The 16,891-nt window shown below is 53.3% G+C and overlaps 1 protein-coding gene across 2 annotated transcripts; it reads right to left on the bottom strand.

Annotated features, from left to right (window-relative positions):
• AMER1 (APC membrane recruitment protein 1) lies at window positions 330–16,718 on the bottom strand. Of its 2 annotated transcripts, none has more exons than XM_021405714.1 (3): window positions 16,616–16,718; window positions 6,406–9,907; window positions 330–6,146 (listed from the first exon to the last, which is right to left on the bottom strand). In XM_021405714.1, the coding sequence occupies exons 2-3, from the start codon at window positions 9,817–9,819 to the stop codon at window positions 6,069–6,071; spliced, it is 3,492 nt and encodes a 1,163-aa protein (XP_021261389.1). In that variant the 5' UTR covers window positions 9,820–9,907; window positions 16,616–16,718; the 3' UTR covers window positions 330–6,068. The 2 variants fall into 2 exon arrangements, with proteins under 2 accessions (XP_021261389.1, XP_021261390.1); XM_021405715.1 differs by lacking the exon at window positions 16,616–16,718 and adding an exon at window positions 16,346–16,504.

Below are 16,891 nucleotides of genomic sequence, written 5' to 3'. Positions count from 1 at the left end.
AGCCCCAGGGAACCCAGCAGGAACCCACACCAGAGGGCAATGCTGTGCAGTCCCGTCGAAGGGAGCCTGGAAATGCTCCTTGCGCAGGACAAATACCCAGTGTGCCTGCACTCAGCACCAGCAAAGAGGGGAAAGCTCAGCTCAGGGCAGCGCCTCAAGGAGGATCGTGCTGCAGAGTGCACTTGGTATCACAGCTGGACAAGGCATGCACACGACAGACCAGCAGCATGCCGTGCTCTGCAGCCTGCTCTCACTGTAAGGGGAGAGGTGGGAAAAGAGAAAGATGGAATGGAGCACAAGTAAGCCTGAAAGACAAAGCAGGAGTGAAATCAGGTGTTCTCTAAAAATCTGAAGTTTATTCATTAGGATTCGGTGAAAGGAACATTCAATTTAAAACACAGTCAGTACATTAAAAAGTCGAGAGGATGAGTAGCAATGAGACCAGAACAAAACAGAACAACAGCCCCGAACGTGGCACCCGGCAGGGAGCAGGGCAGCACGCAGCGGGGCTGGACGGGGCTCCCTGCACAGCCGCAGTGGGGACAGAGGGGCAGAGCTGGGGCAGCACTGCTTCCTTAGAACCCACGGGCTCCCCTCGGTTCCCATGTGCTGCCTGCGCTGCGGGCCCCGGGAGCAGCTGCCAGGAGAGCGGCCATCCCAGCCCTGCTCCATCCTAAGGAACCCCGACAGTGCCCCCGTTTGTTAAGGGCTGTGGAATTAAAAGACGCAACAATCTGCGCAGAGCCAAACGTCTCAGCTTGGAACTGCCACCTCTGCTGGTGCTGGCTCGGAGGGAAGAAGGGACGAATCTGCTTTCAGCTGTAATCTTTCAGCTTTTCAGCATTTAATTTTCTTTTTGCACGTCAGCGCTGGGCATTGTCCTCCTCCGCTCAGCCAATCATCGCGACCTTCTGCAGAGAGTTGTGTCAGCCCTTACACCCCACACAGGGTTGCAAACTCTGCAGGGCACCGAGTCAGGCAAACAAAGCAGCATATTCATTCCATTAAGGGAAAAAAAAAAAAAAGATCCACATTAACTAGTGTTGGATCTCAGTGTACCCGGAGCTTTCCTTTTGGTTGTGACCCCAGAATTCAAGGCAACGTTGTTCCAGGAGGAACTCTGCCACCGGTTTCCACATCACCCCACAGCAGCCAGCAGCATCTCCTGCTCTGCGACTGCTGCAGGGGATTGAGGAGAGCCCAGTGTGGGACAACTGAACTGAAGCACGCGGAAGGGAAAGCCCCAGCTGAAATCCACATGGTTTGGATGGTTTTTTTTTTTTAAAGACAGCCAACAATACTTTCAGGGAAAAAATCACCACGGTGCACAAATTCAGATCCAAAACAAAGCTCAGAAACAGCTGACGAGTGTGACAGACCAGCATCAAAGCTGACGTCTTGGCGGTGTCCGCGCACAGCGTGCAGTGGCAGTGGACTGGCTTCTCGTTGCCAGAGTTGCTCCTTCAGATGCCACTGAACAGCACGCTGCACGACGGTGTGGGGAGCAAGGTGGGTCTCTTGCATTGCACAGGCAGTGGCAGCAGCAGTGACAGCAATTAATTGCTGTTTCTCCATCAGAACTGTAAACCGCACCGTTTTGAAACGCGTAACGTACGTAAGGAAAAGAACAGTCCGTAAAATTTCCCCATGAATATAAAATGCAAAACTATACAAAAATAGATAAAATCGACCGTTTTTTTATGTGTATATATAAAAAAAAAAAACAAACGAACAACCAACCAACCAAAGCCCCCCAAACGCAATACAGAGTTACTTGGTAGGCTGACCTGGGCAGGGGTTGATCTGCAGCCAACAGCCATGACCCAGCGCTCCAAGGCTGCCCCTGGATGCGCTGAGCTCCTCGAGGTTTGGGGCTGTTTCTCCACACCTCGGCCAGACAACCTGCTCGCCCCGACCTGTATGCCTCATTTCTGCCTCCGCTGACCTCTTCTACACAAGAGTTACTGCTCTCAAGCTCAGGTTCCTAGGGTGAGTCTCTATTTTACCAGGTTAGAAGACGGCGGCTTGAGCCAGAAATGAGAAGCCGCAGCCCTCAGTGAGCAACGGGACTGCTTCTAGCTTCAGCGTGGTCCAAGGACTCAGGTGGGGAATTCCTCCATCACATTTTTAGGAAAATCGTGCTCGTTACGAGGTCAGCAGTGGTCAAAGAGCTCCAAGAGCTCACAACCAATGAGGGTGTCCTCCCAGGCCCCTGTCCCACACCAGAGAGCAGCCACGGGATCCCACTGAAGGAGACAACAACTTGCGCCAAGCACTCCCTATGACACCAAATCCTCTTCTGTTTGGCTTCAACAAAGACTGGCCACTAAGCATTCCCAGACATCAATGAACAGCCTCGTAGGTCACAGAAAGGATGAAGGACCCCCCTTAAAGCTTATCCTTTCATTCCCAGATGCATTGCTTCTGAAAATGGGCTAAGACCACACCAGAACGACTATTCCCACCCCAGTGATGTGTTAATTTGGACTATGCAGCTGTGAGAAATCTCTCCTAAAGCCATAGGGGGATAAGATCAAGATCCAGGAGCTTGTATTTGGCACTCAAACTGTAGTCCCTTTGCAATTCCCTACTAGGAAAGCATGGTGGGAAGGTCAGGTCCTATCTACTCCACAGCAGACAGGTATTTCAGAAGCAGGAATACATTAGGTACTGAAATCCAGTCTATGGCAGTGACAATTTACAGACTAGGTTAGTATATTGAAAATTCTTATTTCTTTGGGTTAATGGAGCAGAATACTCCAGTAACCCAATAAATTATTTTAAAAATGCTTTTAGAAACCTCATTTTAAATCAACGGATCCTTGATTTGTTTAGTTCAAATCACATTAAGAGGAGAAACCTTTGGTATAAAGTCAGATTATCAAGTCTTGGCTGTATTGCTTTCACACATCAGAGTCTAGGAACTGTTGTCCAATAAGTCTTCCCACTACGTACCTACAACCAAAATAATTATTACTACAGACATGCATTTGCAACTGAACATTCATTTTAGCACTGAGACACTTTCATCCTTCACCAGAACTTTGGCAAAGGCTGCACCATTTACAAACAACACACTACGCAAAACCCCTTTGAGCCACAAGATGCCTTTGGTGACATGCTAAAACAAGATCATGGTTAAAAAAATCCTGTAAGAGGCCACTGCGGAGGCCAAGCAATTCCAGTGAGCACCTATTTGTGTTGTGACATCTCTGGTGTTGCTAGTGATAACTATGGGATCCTTTCTTTGGGATCAGCGCTGAGTTGCAGCGGAGCTCGGCTGGGATCCGAAGCTGAGCACACCCCGAGCAAGAGGGAGTTAGGAGCGTTTGTTAGGGGATGCTCGTGGCACAAACACTGAAAAATGAAGGTTTAATCCCAAGGACACATGGATGGGACTGCTCAAGCTTCAGGAATCTGTTCAGAAAACAAACAAACAAACAACAACATACATGTAAGTGGAGCTGCCAAGAAGGAATTCTGGCTTCACCTTTCCCTGTTCCTTCACGGACGTACGAGGACAGGACAGTAAGAAGCCTCGTCTCAAGAAGAAATAATAGAACCCATTCTGCTTAGGGAAACAAAACAAAAAAGCTCTTCATGCCTCAGTACCCTACAAGTAGAGCAATATCAGGGAGCTGCCCACGTTTCCAACCGCAGCCACACGCGTACCTGGGCTGCAGGTGTGGGCAGCACCTGGTGAGCTGCTCCGGGGCAGGACTCGGCTCCAAGCAGCGCTGAGCAGAGCCCCGCCGCCCCACGGCGTGCAGGCAGGCTCTGCTGAAGGGGATCACCACGCTATTTCCAGACTGTGATTTCACGTTACAATCTCTGCTGCAAACAGAAGCAGAAAATAGGCAGTTCGGGAAAAAGAACATCCAATTCATCAATAACTGAACTACAGTCAGTTGGACAGAAGTAGAAGAAGCTCTGTAAGCCAGAGAAAGGGACTCACAGAATATCCCGAGTTGGAAGGGGCCCATAATGATCATTGAGTCAGACTCGTGGCTCCACACAGGACCACTCAAAAACCAGACCTGAGAGCACTGCCCAGACACCTGCTGAACTCCTGCAGCTCTCGGCCATGTGCCCACTGCCCTCTTGGTGCCCTGCCTTTTCTGAAGAGTCTGTAACCATCCATCACAGCACACCAGCCACAGGACTCTTCCCACCAGGGTTTGCTTATGCCAATGATGTAGTAGCTCTGGGACTGAGCCAAGGCTTCTAGTTCTTCTTGCTTGCTCCTCATGCGGCATGTGTTGGTGTACAAGCATTTCAGAAGTGTTTCATCGTACCCAGCACCTCGTGGAGCAAAATGAAGGATCTCACTAGCACGCAGTCTGATTGTGGTGTGCCATCCCACAGTTCATCAGCAGTGTTGTGGGTGCACTTGAGCTGGGCTATTGGGCTTCTCCCCTCAACTTCATCACTGCCAGCCTGCACTACCAGAAGCAGGTAATGACTGGAGGGCTGTCCCAGAGCAGGGAGCTTCCTGGCGATGTCCTTGACCCAGGCCCCAGGGAGGCAGCAGAATTCCTTGTGGGAAAGGGTCTGCTCAGCATACTGGGCCCTCAGTTCCCCTCAGAAGGGAGTCCCCTAGGACAATCACCTTTCTTTTGCTCCTGGCAAAGGCAGTTTTGGGGTACGTGGGTAACTGACTCACCCCACAGAACCCGCTGGATGGATGTTCACCAACATCCTCATCTGCCCATCTCTTAAGTTCCAGAGCTGCACACCTATCACGCAAGAGCACCTGGGAAGGCAAGGCAGGCCAGGAGAGGGGTTTGCCAGCCACCCCGAGCAGGGACCTGTTTCCATTCCTCCCTGTCTCTTAGGTCCTCTCCTTCTGCCCGATGGTGAGAGGTCCCCTGGCACAAGCCTCTGCTCTGAAGCTGATCCGCTTGAGGGAAGGTTTGGTTTAGAGACCAGTGTGTTTCAGATCAACAAGGACACTGAGAACTTCTTCAGGAAAGGTGTCAGCTCTGCTCTGCCATCCTGGAACAGGTGTTTCCAAGAGCTCTGACAACCTCCATGGAATGTTGGTCTCCTACACTTGTGTTTCTTCTCCACACTTGTTCAAGAGGAATTAAAAAAAAACAACAAAAGAAAATCAAAAGCCTGCAGCAATTTTCAGCATTTTTGTTCCCTCCAGTTAGAAGGAAGAAGTTGTGAAGCCTAATTTAGGCTGTGCTACATCCTGTATTCCAATTAATAGAATACTTTCCTCGTATGAGTTTATACAAAGAAAATAAACACAAAATTTAAAACAAAAAACAACACAGCATCAGCAACTTTACAGCTACAGGCCCAATGCAAATTTAGCTTATTTCAGAGAAGCCGTACACGTGCCCTTGGCCTGGGAGAGGCTGGGGATGAGGCACAAAGCGTAGGAAAGGCTTCAGCTGGAAATTACACACCATGAAGAGACACCATGACAAAGAAAAGGGACTGACGCTTTGTTCTTGAAAGGGAATCCATCATAGAACATCTCTCTGCGTGCTATATTTTTGAGCAGATTAAAGCTAGAACTGGAAAACGTTATCAGCACACACACAAAAACTCCTGCTTTCCTCTCAGGCAGGAAAAAAAAAGTGGCAGCAAAGTTCCCCTTGCAGCTGAATCGCCTCCTGTCCTTGCTCTCAAAATAACCTGCATCCTTCCTCTGCGGCTCCCCAAATCAAGATCAAGATGGAAGACATTAAAAGTTTGTCCAAAAAAAATAAATAAATAAAAACGTTTCACAGCAAAGGGAAGAACTGGGAAGAAACCCAATTTCTTTTGATAGCTTCCCCAGGACGCGCTCCCCTGGCTGCAGCCCTGAAGCGGAGACTCCAGGAACGTCCTGCAGAGCAGCCATGCAGCCCGGCCCTATGGGGAGAAACCCCAGTGTGGGAGAAGCGACCGCTCACAACTGGCACAGCCAGCGAGGTCACAGCACAGCACTGCTCCTCACTCCTTCACAACTGCCAAATGCTCAGCTTCTTTGCTTAAGGTGATGGTGCCCTTCAGGTACATCTGCAGAAAACAAACCTGCCGTACTAGAAATGGGTCCACTTCCAGATTTTATTCTAGCAGCAGTGGGACTGTGCACTGGGGCTGCTACCACATTTTGCATCGTGTATTGTGTTCGAGAGTGGTGGTTCGCACTGGAAAAAAACCAAAAGTGCCTCAGTGTTAATCTATGAATCTAGGAGGTTGCTCTGCACCAAACCAGAGTACCCACAGCAGCGCAGAACGGCAGCAGCATGCAGACTATGTCCTGCAGCTACACGAGGAGTTCATCTTTGTTGGCCCGGTTTGACATAAGTCACTCGTTAGTGTTCACTTTCTTCCTCCCCCTCCCCTCCCTTTCCACCCCGTCCCCTCTCCCCAGCCACCCAGGAGGAGCTATTTGGCTCCCATTACATTCACTGCAGTGCTCAGGCAGCCGCCGGGCAGCGCATTCCCCGTTGCAGCTCTCCCTTTCAGCAGCTCTTTGCTGGCACTCCCGTGGCACTCTGCAAAGCAGGCTGAGCTTTTTAAGGTTTCGGTGTCATCGTTGTCGTGGAACTGGGGCATTCCATGGGTGACGCCGACAGGTTTGCACTTGGTTGGTTTCTCCGGGGACTGGGCAAAGCTGATGTTCTGTGACTGCTCTGGTTCCCCCAGCGGGAGCACACGCGCGAGCTTTTTGGCCGGGGCTTCTCCGTGATACCTGTATGACCCAGACGCCTCCTGGGGCTGCCTCGTGTCAGGCTGCAGAGGTAAGTTGGATGGCCTGACCAGGAGCCTGTTTGGCTCCGGATCTTGAGGCTGCCTTTCCAGAGTTTCTCTGGCACTGCTCCTGGAAAGGGGCAAAAAGGAGGGGTCCGCATCTGACCGCTCTGATGGCTCCCAGCTGCTCTGCATCCCAGCAGCTGGAGCAAAACCCCAGTGTTTGATCCCCCCGGGAGCCAGCTCGGCATCGTACTGGAGGTACTGCAAGCCCGGCCAGCTCAGCACACCATTGGCCTCCCCACCTTCAGGAGCTGTCAATTCGGCCTCCTCTTTGCTTCTGCTCCTTCTCACTCCATCTGAATACTTTTTGTCCCATTTTGACCACAGCTGGCAAGGCTTAAGGCCGTTCTTGGAAACCTGCAAGTCCGCAAGTTCAAACTCCAGGCTCTCCGTGTCAAGCGACCTGCTTCTCCTGTTAAGGGAGAGCGGTGCTGGCATGGCAGGGCTGAGCCCGTGCAGACGCAGGTGCCGGGGCAGGCTGGCAACCCCCCAGTTACAGCTCTGGGAGGAGCCCTGGGGGTACCCCAGGAACATTCTCTCGTCACATTCAGCAAACGACTCCTTCTGCATGTAGCTCTCATCGAAGGCCTCAAAGGACGCAGCCATCTCCTCATCAGCATTCATCTCTAGGTGCTGTTCGCACTCCCCTTCCCCTTCCTGCTCCACGTCAACAATGTCGAACGTGACCATGGTGGGGAGGACGGGGAGGTTCTGAGTGAAGGAAGAGCCAGAGTCGGAGCTGCCCAGGCTTTCCGAGAGGCTGGAGAAGAGGGTCCCACTGCTGGTGAACTCCACCAAAGCTTGTGAGAAGCTCATGGCATGCTCAGGTTCGCACTCGTGGTCAGCCTGGGGCTCTCTGCTGGCAGCCTCCACCCCACTGTGGTGGTCATTCTGCGAGCAGCCCTCATGCTCCAGGGGTCTGTGGCTGGGGAACATCCCCAGTTTGGCCGGGGCTGCACTGCCATGGAGGGGTCCCGCAAACGACGCATGATCTGGGTCAGAATCAAACCCTGGGTTGTTCTTCATGAGCTGAATAAGGCAACTTCCTTGGGCTTTTTGGCTGTTGTAACAGTTCTCTGGACACAAAGGCCCTGGAAAATCACTCCATTCTGGATTTTCAGCTCTAGCCACCGAAATCCCACCAGTCACACTCCTGTTTAGAGCTTGAGAGGCAATCTGCTCACTACCAAGGCAACTCTGATTTTTGCCAATCAAGTTGGCTGCTCTAGTTTTACATTCAACATGCTGCTTTTCCCTGGGACACTTCTCTTTGTTGGGAACATCAAGTCGCTTCAAGCCTGGTTCCCTCTGCAGCTCCCAAAACAGCAGCTCTTTCTGAATGGCAGCTAGCCGCTCTTCTTCGGTTTCCATAACCCCCCTCTTCTGATCCATCATCTGGATCAAGCTCTTCTCAGCAGGGAGGCAGAAGTCCAAGAAGTAGCTGAAGATCTCCGGGTGAGAGACTTTGCTCTCAAACAGGGATTGTTCCCCATGAGAGGGGCTCATTAGTGTGTCATCGGGCTCATAAAACTCATAAAGTGCATCGCCGCTGTAGCTGTCTCTGGGAAGACGGTCCTTCTTGATCTCACAAAGCCCATCCCCAGTTTCATCCTCCGGTCCCGGTGTGGTGGAGTCATAATATCCCTCATCGCTGTTAGGCGCGGACTCTTGCTGGTCGCTCTGTGGTGTCAGGAGCTCAACCCCATCCACTGCCCCACCAGCATAGAGGTGGACCTCCCCCTCATGCAAACCACGCGTCTCCAACTTGCTGCTCACTGCCTGCAGTTCGGGACTGCTCACAGCTGGAGGCAGCGGGGCTTCGTAGCTCCTGCCCTCTTCAGCGGTGCCCTCCCATATCTGCTGGAGGTACTCCTCCTCAGACATGGCCATCTCCTCCCCGCCTCCCTGGTAGGTGACGAGGCACGGGCTCCGTTTAGCCGTGTCTCTGCTGCGCTCCACAGAGATCGTGCTCTCAGCAATGCTGAGGATGTCAGGCTCAGCAATGATGTCTCCGCAACCCGTGAGGGAATCAAAGCTTTTCAGGGATGTGACGTCTCCAAAGAGGAGACTCAGCTGGTCCCCAGAGTGTAATGAGGGAGGGTCGTTGTCTGCTAAGTCTGGATGAAGGGCCACTGGGAGATGGCTGTAGTTGGACTCTGTGTAGACAACAGCATCTACCTCTGATTTTGCATCCAGGTCATCCTTGTCCCCAGGCACTGCCATCACATTGCCCTCACAGCTGCCCTTATCAGCTTGGAGCCAGTCTGGCTCAGCAGCCTCCCCAAAGTCAGCTTCTGTGCGCACCGAGCAGTTATCCACTGAGCTCCCTGGGCAGGCTGCTGCAGGAGGGACAGATCCGGGTCCCCTTTCCTCCACAGCTCCAGGGGTTTCCGCTTTTGTGCCTTGAGCTTTGCTGGTCTCCTCCGAATCCCCAGGCCACTCAGAGAGCTCTGTTTTCTCACACTCGGCAACCTTGCTCTTACGGTGACGCCGGATGCTGTTGAGAAGCCCCTTCAGGCCTTTTTTTGGTCTGGGGAAGGATGACTTGTCTCCGTTGGGCTTCTTTTCATTGCCCTCAATACTCCCTGGCGGAGAGCTATCCTGCCGGCCAAAATCAAACTTGACACTGGTGTCTATGGCCACGTGAACACTTTGGGAGCTTGGCAGCAGGCAAGGATGAGAATCCCTGCTTCCATCCGAAGGGCTTTCCAACTGCGCCCCGCTGCCCTCATCATATGCAGTGCCGCTGATCCCATCGTGAGTCTTACTTTTACTGAGACCCTTTTTCGAAGCTCCTTTCCCCTGGCCTTTGTTTCTGCTGCTGAAGAAACTTGGCAGTGTACATATACTCCTCTTCCCTCCAAACAGCTTGAAAGCAGTTTTCTTCAGCTTGCCGGAGGGTGCCTGGGGCTGCTGCTGCTCCGCAGCCGCGGCTGAAGCATCACTCCGCTGGGACAGCCGCTCACTGTTCTCCTCCGGCTGCTGCTCACCGCCCTTGCACTGCCTGCAAGCTGCAGACTGCGACCGGGTCCTGGCAGCCTCCTCCGTGCAGGCTGTTTCCATGGCAGCTGCTCGGTTCGCGTGTTTCTAGCTGGAAACGATGGCGGCAGAGTCTTCTTGCAGGCACAGGGACCAAAGCATCGTGGCTGATCTAAAGCAAAAAGAAAGGAGAGAGAGATGAGGAGATAGCAGTGGGTGTTGCATGGGTGTAACAAGGAAAAGAGCTACGTCACCACCTGGAACTACAGCTGCAAAAACCTCCAACCTGTTAGAACTCAGGATGAAGACGTCACGGTATCGAATTCTCCAGCCTGCTAGTGCAGGGAGCCCACCTGCAGCCATTTGGAGATAGCACCGCATCACAGGGACAGGCAGACCTGAGCCCTGAGCCACCTCATTCAGCCTCCGACCTTTGTCAAAGGGACAGTGAGGTTAACAACTGCCCTTCAGCACAGAAAACAAGGGCACCTCCAAAAGGGAGAGGGATTGAGACATGCCAAACTCTGCTTCCAGCCCTCCCAAACACAGCACCAAACAACAGGAAGCGTCTGGACAGTCAAGTGAGGGAGCAGCCCTTACAGCAACTGCGTATCCAGCAAAAGCAGCCATTCACCATATTTTGTTTTCCTCACTAGATTTCAGTTGTTTGTAAAATCATCTGTCAAGCAAGATAAAACTGCATTAAAAATATTTATTATAAACCACCCTGATCAGATTATCTCAGAAGCAGAGAGAGGTAGGTTTTAAATTTCATCCTGGGTTGGATGTCAATAGCAGGAGAAATTAAATGGTAATATTTCTTTTCCAGAATTGAGATTGGAGAAAATAAATCCAGTAAGAATTGTAATGCACTGCTGAGCTGCAATACCTGAGGTTTAGCTCTGACCAGGCTGAAGCCAGAAAAGCTTCCCACAGAGCTTGCCCAGAGATCTCAATGAAAAATGCACCCAAATGATGGCCTTCAGCTCCTGTAACTCAACAGCCAACCCATGATGTGAGGCTTGCTCACGAGCCTTGGGAACCTGTGCGAGAATAGTGCAGCGTTTATTTGCCTCTATAATTAATGATAACCCTGGTGTTCACCCTCCTCACTAAGAGGAGCAGCTTGGGAAAACAGATGGGGCAGGGCATAACTGTGCCCCCGCTGCAGGCAGGAGGACAGGTCTGCATGCAGCGTTCGGGGCACAGTTATGCCCTGCCCCATCTGATCCCCAGCTCACTGCTCCCAGGGGCTGTGCCCATGCCTGATGTTTCTGTTGGCTGCTCGAGCCCTGCAGGGCACAGAGCCAGCTGGAAGTAACAGAGAGCAAGGCGTAAGTGGAATTCAGGCCTGCTGAATGTAACTGTGCCGTGGGTGAGTGTCTGACACAATTCCCTGGCAGCAGCCAGCAGGATGCTCAGCTGGGACCTCGCTGCATGACCCCGAGCCCTGGAACAGCTCCGGCACTCACCTGGGAGGCTGGAGACAAGGGGATGTATTCACAGCCATTGCTGACAGAGTTGGCTTTAACCACGTTACACATCTCTGACAGCACAAGCTGCCCGTTCTCTGAGGCTTCGAGGGCCTCCCCAGAGCATCCCAGGGGCCAAACAGTGCTTCTCTAGCTCTGACAAAGAGCACTTCTGCACTCCTGGGCGATTCCAAAGCCTTTCTGGGGCGACTCCAGGCTTCTTCTGGAGCCTCCCCAGAGCCTCTCTGGAGAGATGTTTAGGTAGGATCGATAGAAAATAGTACACATACATCTGTATACATGGATTGCTAAAGTAGAAGAAAAATGAAACAGGAACAAGATCCCAAAAATTCAATTTGAAAATAAGCTCACTCTGGGTCCACATCAGCGCTAGCATCAGTGGATGCTCACTGCTGTGACCACACAGCTATTTGTGGATGCCAGAACAATAAAGTCACCAAGGGCAAACACCAGTATTGATGGAATATAAAAACAGGGTCAGAAACAAAACTATATATATCACAACAGTAAAAGACAGCACTTCACCTCAGTGAAGTGCTACAGCTCCCTGAGGCAGCCAGGGGGCATGAGGTAGGTCTGGCTATACTTGGGGTGATGTAGCTTTCTGCTCTAGCAGTAGGTAGAAGCAGGGCACGTCCAAAATAGCCAGGGGAGGAGGCAGCCGGTGCCAACAGGCCGAGCTGGGCCAGGGCTCAGCCATGACAAAGCACCTCTACCAACACGCTGTCCTTCTCCAGCAGTGAGCGCTGAGCACCATGTCCCCTCCTCCAGCACATCCAGGGCACTGAGGATGAGTTCAAGAAGTGTTAGGACAAATCTCTGAGAAATAGAGTTTGAATTTTGAGTGGTCCCGTGAGGAGCCAGGAGTTGAACTCAATAGCATCTGTTGGTCTCTTCCAATTCAGGACATTCTGTGATGCTATGATTCTATACTAGGGACAGCCTCCATCCTCCCCAGCATCTGCTAAGGCAGAGGCCTGTTTCAAGACCTCAGCAAGGATCTCCAGACTTTTAAGAGCATCCATGAACAGGCACAACCACCTCAGCACTCAGCAAAAGTAGAAATGAGGTGGGGGATGAGAGTATCCCAGCCTGCACCTAAAAGATTTGGGAAAATATCCCTACTTTATCCCCTAAACCCACCACGGGCCTTAGGCAGCTCATCAAGCCTCTCTCCTTCATGCAGGCTGACACCGCCTATGGTAGGCAGACTGCTAAATCCCTCCTTTGTGCTGCACCAGAGATTAGCTGGTGTGAGTGACCGACAGCCATCAATGGACTCACCCAACTCTACCCTGGCTGCGTGATTTTCAGCAGGGCCAGAGCCCCTCAAAATCCCTCAGTGACCCCAAATGCAGAGCACAGCATATTGCTACCCTCATTTGTGGTGGGGACAGCCCCGCAGAACGCACCCGCTCCCCGCTCTGCAGGAGAAGAACTGCACAGCTGGGCTCTGCACAAATCCGCTCAGACCCTGACAACTGCCATGAAAACATCTGACTGCAAAGAAACACCACGTCATCAGGTAGCACTCACCCAGCTGCCGCTTTCTATTCCTCCACATCAGAACAGAGACCTTCCAGAAGAGCAGAGTGCCCTCTCCCGCAGCTCTCATGTGGGCAGGTGGGAGCATGCGGGCAGTACAGCTGTCAGAATGGGAGGCGGACACTCGAGCGTGATCAATTAATTCTCACAGGCATCAGCGAAGACAAGCTACGATCAATTAATTCTCAGCAAGGAACCAGGCACATCATCCTGATGCTACAAATGGGAGACTGGACATTAAATTAAGGGACTTACCCAACCCACAGGGGAGCTTCTGTCTTGCTGCCAGGATTAGGATGCAGAAGCACTCACAGCAAGAGCATGGATTTCTGTAATCCAGGATAACCGCCCGAACGCTGGTTGGAGGCCTGGTGTCAGACAAAGCATCCCCTCTCCCTAACTCACAGGTTGCTCTCATCTTTAAACCACTTTCCCCCGCAGCAGTCTGGGAAGGGCTGGGAGAATGTGTTCCCAACAGCAGCCTCCTCCTGCGGGCCACATGCTGTACACCATGATGCCAGGGTTCCTTCTCCCTCCTCTCTGGGGAACATGACATGGTTACCCCACGCTGGGAATGCAATGAGGTACAGAGCAAAGCCGGCCGCTGTGCCACAAGGGCTGCGTCCCGCAGGACACCCAGCGGGGCTGCACGCCTCACTAACAGCAGGGCCAGGCCGGCCGGGTCCCAGCTCTGAATGGGAACGAGCCCCATCTGTCTCAGGGCCCATACAATGGTGCAGAGCGGTGGAGACAAAGGCGCAGGGAAGCACACGGAGCCCCGTGCAGCAGGAGGTGTCTGACACCAGTCAGGGCAGTGGGTGGGAGAACCGGAGCAAGCTGTGGCTGATGCAGCACAGCAGCATGGCAGGATACATGCCTGCTCCCAACACCTGCAGGTAGCGTGGCGTGTTTAAGAAGCAATTCACCAAATTCTGAACGCACATACAGACAAAAGAGATCATTCCGCCGTCCTCAGAAGCGTCTCAGCCGAGGTGCAGGGAACTTGCTGTGACACTGCAGCGGGGTGAGTACGTCCCCAGGGACCGAGTCTCCCTCCTGCTGCAGCTGTGCAATCCCTCCCACAGACCCCACGCTCCTCCACAAACCACATGGGAGCGTCTCCCCAGAGGACTCTGAGCCTGCCCCAGAAGTCAAGAGCCCTGAGAACTGGAAACCATCTTCCATTTTCCAATGTAATTTTATTCATGGCCATTTTATACATCCTTTATCTTACGTGCTACATGCTGCTTTTTGCTTCTACAGCATTCAACCCGCAGCATCCTCACCCGTACACACAGTTCCTGTTCCCTAGGCCAAGCAAGCCCTCCAAACTCTCCCTATGCAACACGCTCTGAGCTCCCTGAGCTATCCCACAGTCTTTCCTCATGAAACAACAGGAATCAAAGCCTTTGCAAACAGAAGCAGCAGGAAGCAGATGTGGTGCCCTGAAGCCCCAAGCACACAGAGTGCAGCCCTGCACCACCAGAACGGCACAGCCCGGCTCCTTCCGTGAGCCACCCGCGGAAACTTCGCTCCATCTCATTTCTCCAGGCATTGCTTACAAACAAGCAGCGGTCCTTTCCATGACACTCCTGCATATTCATGCCATTAATTCCTCAGTTTACAGAGGGATGTTATTGCAGCTGTCAATACTAACAGGCACGGAACTGCTAAAACACGCTGCCGCTATCCTCAAATAAACTGCCGCGCTAACGATTTTTGTTACAGTAAAAACAGCATGCGACAGAAATCGTTTTGTTGGAAAGCCGTGTATTAATGTCATTCTGTCTCAGAAACAAAGACAACTCGAGCACTTCAAAGTTGCAATCCCGAGGCCCGATTTAGCAGAAGCTTTATAGTTGTAAAACTCCTTTAGTCAGAGCTGTGATTTTCTTCAGTTGTTTTTCACTGCAATAATTACACCAACGCGCAGCACCACGTGGGCAGATATGTGTGCCTGGAGCTGGTGCTGCTCGTCTATGGCCATTCCTCCTGGTGTGACTGCATGCACAGCAGGACGCGCTGACCCTTACCCCACCAGGGTATAATTAATGTGCTACATTTACATACTTATCAAGAGAGGCTGCGTCCTCCAGCAAGCAAAATGCTACTGCTTAAGTGGACACGCTACATTTACATGTGTGACAGTACCTTAATATTAAGGGGAGAGATGGGTAGCGTGCCATTTGTCACCAACCTCAGCCTTCCCCTGCTCAGAGTTTCCATCTCCCTCTTTGTAAGAGAAAATTATTTTGTGTTTCATCGTGTTCTGCCACCAGGCCAGCGGGTTTGGAGGACGCTGACAGGCAGAGAGAGAGATGTGCTGGTGGGTAAATGCTGCCAAGCACATCTCTGCTCCAGCCCCGAGCTGCCATCGAGTACACTCAGCAGCAGAGCAGCACCCAAACACCTGAGAACACACCAGGAATGCTACCAAATCAGCAGCCCCCTCAGTTCACTATGACCTCGCCTCACTGCAGGACTTCAGCTTGACCAAAGCTGACCCACGCTACCACAGCAGCGGAGGCACAGACCTCGGGATGAGCCGAGAGCACAGTGCCTTCCCCTCACACAACCTCCGAGATCACAGCCGCCACAACTGCGAGTAGTAACCACATGAAAAAAAAAACACAAGTGAATGCTTTTACAAGATGAGTGTAAGTTTAACAGCTCCGCCTGAGGAGCTCACAACGCCTCCATTAAGGCTGCTATTGAATTAGAAGGCACAACCCTCCCACGGAGGCATTCCTGCGCCTCTCCCGCTCCAGCCCGGCTGTTTGGGTGCCTCACTCTGCACAGGCTCTGTCCCTACTGCTCTCCGTCACCTCATGGCACCCAGTGTTCAGCTTTTGGATGCGAAAGACAGAAGCCTGGTGAGAAAGACGACAATAAACTGAAGGAAAAGAAATGCTTCCAACAAAAATGCAAAACCACCTGATTTCTAGGGGAAGGCCTTTGGTTTCAGGGGTTCATTGTTAACTAAACACCAGCACTACTCAGCAGCTCCTACAGAAACCGGACCTAAGATGCAATTATTTCAGCTTTACAAAAAAAAAAACACGTGACAAGTCAGTTTTCCATCTGCGGCTTGCAGATACCTGGTTTTTCCAAGACAGGGCACTGGCACTGCATCCATTGGGATGCACTGGATGGGGAGAAGAAAGACAGCCAAGAACCCGGGTCCAAATCTGACAGCACAACGCATCCCGCTGCAACCAGGACCAAACTCTTTCCGAGGACCTCAGAAAACCCACGGAGTCCTCCATCCCTCTCAGCTGGGAACCCCAAAGCCATTCCCCAAAGTGCCGGCACCTCTGGGAGCCCTTCAGCGGGCTCGGCTCTGCAGGAGGACGGGGGCATGCTGCGCCCTGGAGGAACCGGGCCTGTTGGGCTGCGTTCCCCACGAGCTGCCCATGGAAGCCGTCAGAGGAAAGGCGAGGACAGCACGGCAGCTCCTGGGGGGCTCGCAGAGCCCAGCAGCAGCACGGCCCAGCCCGGCCCTCCTCTCAGAAGCAGGCCCCGGCGCAGCCCCACCTCAGCCCCCTCCCCACGGGCACGCCGTCCCCACGCACCCGGGACGGCTCCGCCGGGACAATCTGCCGAAGCCGGCCCGCCCCGCAGCCCCGGGCCGAGCGGGTCAGGGTCCCACCACCACGCCGGGCTGCAGCCAGGCCCCAGGCCCCGCGCTCCGGGAAGCACTCGGGAGCGGACCGGCGGGCAGAACGCCGAGCCCGGGGAGCGGCAGCGCGGCACCGTTCGCCGTTAGCCCCGGGGCCGCGCCGAGGCGCTGCGGCCCGCCCGCCGTCACAAAGGCCGCCCCGCCGCGCTCCGGCCGCACTTACCGGCGCGCTGGGCCGCGGCTCGGGGCTCGGCGGAGGCACGGCACGGCGCGGTGCGGCCCTGCCCGCCGCCGGGAGGGACGGGGCGGCGCCAGAGAGAGCGGCGGGGCCGGGCAAGGGTGTGGCGGCGGGGCCGGGCCGTGACGGGGCGGGCGGGCCCTGTGACACAGCGGGGGCGGGGAGAAAGGCCGCTCCCCCAGGAGAGCCCGGCCTCCCTGCAGGCCGCCCGCGGATCCGGCAGCTCCTCGCCTTCAGCCGAGCCGCCGCGAACCAGGAACG

This window comes from Numida meleagris, chromosome 8 (genome assembly GCF_002078875.1).
Source record: "Numida meleagris isolate 19003 breed g44 Domestic line chromosome 8, NumMel1.0, whole genome shotgun sequence".
Taxonomy (NCBI): domain Eukaryota; kingdom Metazoa; phylum Chordata; class Aves; order Galliformes; family Numididae; genus Numida; species Numida meleagris.
This window is presented reverse-complemented; position numbering and strand designations above follow the sequence as displayed.

What these genes read in the sequence shown, in the direction of transcription:
- AMER1 (XM_021405714.1), bottom strand. Translation starts at nt 9,819, where the DNA reads ATGGAAACAGCCTGCACGGAGGAGGCTGCCAGGACCCGGTCGCAGTCT. An exon ending in GCCTGAGCACTGCAGTGAAT is followed by an intron (nt 6,147 to 6,405) that starts GTAATGGGAGCC and finishes GTTTTTTTCCAG; the next exon opens with TGCGAACCACCACTCTCGAA.